Here is a 2,301-nt window from a genome sequence, read left to right on the forward strand (position 1 = left end):
GATTATACTGTATAACACTAGATCTTAGTTTTACACTCTTCTAATATTCTAAATTTACGTTTCTCATGGACCCTGGGTATCTTGATTATATTGTATAACACTAGATCTTAGTTTTACACTCTTCTAATATTCTAAATTTACGTTTCTCATGGACCCTAGGTATCTTGATTATATTGTATAACACTAGATCTTAGTTTTACACTCTTCTAATATTCTAAATTTACGTTTGTCATGGACCCTAGGTATCTTGATTATATTATATAACACTAGATCTTAGTTTTACACTCTTCTAATATTCTAAATTTACGTTTCTCATGGACCCTGGGTATCTTGATTATATTGTATAACACTAGATCTTAGTTTTACACTCTTCTAATATTCTAAATTTACGTTTGTCATGGACCCTAGGTATCTTGATTATATTGTATAACACTAGATCTTAGTTTTACACTCTTCTAATATTCTAAATTTACGTTTCTCATGGACCCTGGGTATCTTGATTATATTGTATAACTCTAGATCTTAGTTTTACACTCTTCTAATATTCTAAATTTACGTTTCTCATGGACCCTGGGTATCTTGATTATATTGTATAACTATAGATCTTAGTTTTACACTCTTCTAATATTCTAAATTTACGTTTGTCATGAACCCTGGGTATCTTGATTATATTGTATAACACTAGATCTTAGTTTTACACTCTTCTAATATTCTAAATTTACGTTTCTCATGGACCCTGGGTATCTTGATTATATTGTATAACACTAGATCTTAGTTTTACACTCTTCTAATATTCTAAATTTACGTTTGTCATGGACCCTGGGTATCTTGATTATATTGTATAACACTAGATCTTAGTTTTACACTCTTCTAATATTCTAAATTTACGTTTGTCATGGACCCTAGGTATCTTGATTATATTATATAACACTAGATCTTAGTTTTACACTCTTCTAATATTCTAAATTTACGTTTGTCATGGACCCTAGGTATCTTGATTATATTATATAACACTAGATCTTAGTTTTACACTCTTCTAATATTCTAAATTTACGTTTGTCATGCACCCTGGGTATCTTGATTATATTGCATAACACTAGATCTTAGTTTTACACTCTTCTAATATTCTAAATTTACGTGTCTCATGAACCCTGGGTATCTTGATTATATTGTATAACACTAGATCTTAGTTTTACACTCTTCTAATATTCTACATCCATATCCTTGTGGACTTTGAGTTGGATTTTTGATGTTGATTTTTAAAAAAAAGGATCCCTGTCTAAAGTCTGCAAAAACCATTATCTTGGTAGTAGATTTAATGTAAAAACATATTTTAACAGAACAAGATGAACTCACTTCAATTACTTTAAAGTAAGAATTGTTGATTCAATTATTTAACCTCTTCCACAAACTTTACTCAAACTTTGTTATTCTAATTTCAGACTAGCCTCCATAAATTATCATCATTAAAGAAATTGTATGTAAATTGTAACGAGTTAGATTTTGAAGGAATACCGGCCAGTATTGGTAAATTACATAACCTGGAGATTTTCTCAGCTGCTAAAAATAACCTAGAGATGATTCCTGAAGGTCTCTGTAGGTAGGTACTTATCTGTATTACATCTGTATCGGTCTGAAGGTCTCTGTAGGTAGGTACTTATCTGTATTACATCTGTATCGGTCTGAAGGCAATCTAAATATAACTATTTTATGATTCTGTTTCTTTTTTTTTTTAATTTCCTCTCCATTGTAATCTTAAAAGTATTCAACTGCAGTCACATTCAAAATATGTTTTTTTTAACCAATGAAAACATGTTGTGTAGTATCTGTCTTGTGGCACACTTTGATTGGTTAAAAATAACATCATAACAACAGAAATACAACATGACTGGAGTAGAAAACGAAAATTTAAATTTAATTTAGCTAAATATGCTGGAAGCTCCCAAGGTTATTTTCTTGGATTTTTTTCAAAAACTTGATCATCCTATGTAAGTCCACATAAAAATATTAATGGATGATTTTTAATTTTTAATATTTATTATAGATGATTTTTAATATTTATTATAGATGATTTTGTCTATTTATTGTAGATGATTTTGTATATTTATTATAGATGATTTTGTATATTTATTATAGATGATTTTGTCTATTTATTATAGATGATTTTGTCTATTTATTATAGATGATTTTGTCTATTTATTATAGATGATTTTGTCTATTTATTATAGATAATTTTTAATATTCATTATAGATAATTTTTAATATTTATTATAGATGATTTTTAATATTTATTATAGATGA

At 27.6% G+C, this 2,301-nt stretch overlaps 1 protein-coding gene across 1 annotated transcript in view; it reads left to right on the forward strand.

Annotated features, from left to right (window-relative positions):
• LOTGIDRAFT_175078 (hypothetical protein) overlaps positions 1–1,600 on the forward strand; it is a gene marked incomplete at both ends in the record, with an annotated part of 13,553 nt that extends 11,953 nt beyond the window's left edge. Inside the window, one exon of the mRNA XM_009055213.1 lies at positions 1,443–1,600. Within this exon, the coding sequence (XP_009053461.1) occupies positions 1,443–1,600 (158 nt within the window). The remainder of the gene's footprint in view (positions 1–1,442) is intronic.
• Between the last annotated feature and the right edge of the window lie 701 nt (positions 1,601–2,301).

Source organism: Lottia gigantea (assembly GCF_000327385.1).
Source record: "Lottia gigantea unplaced genomic scaffold LOTGIsca_238, whole genome shotgun sequence".
In the NCBI taxonomy this organism is placed as follows: Eukaryota; Metazoa; Mollusca; class Gastropoda; family Lottiidae; genus Lottia; species Lottia gigantea.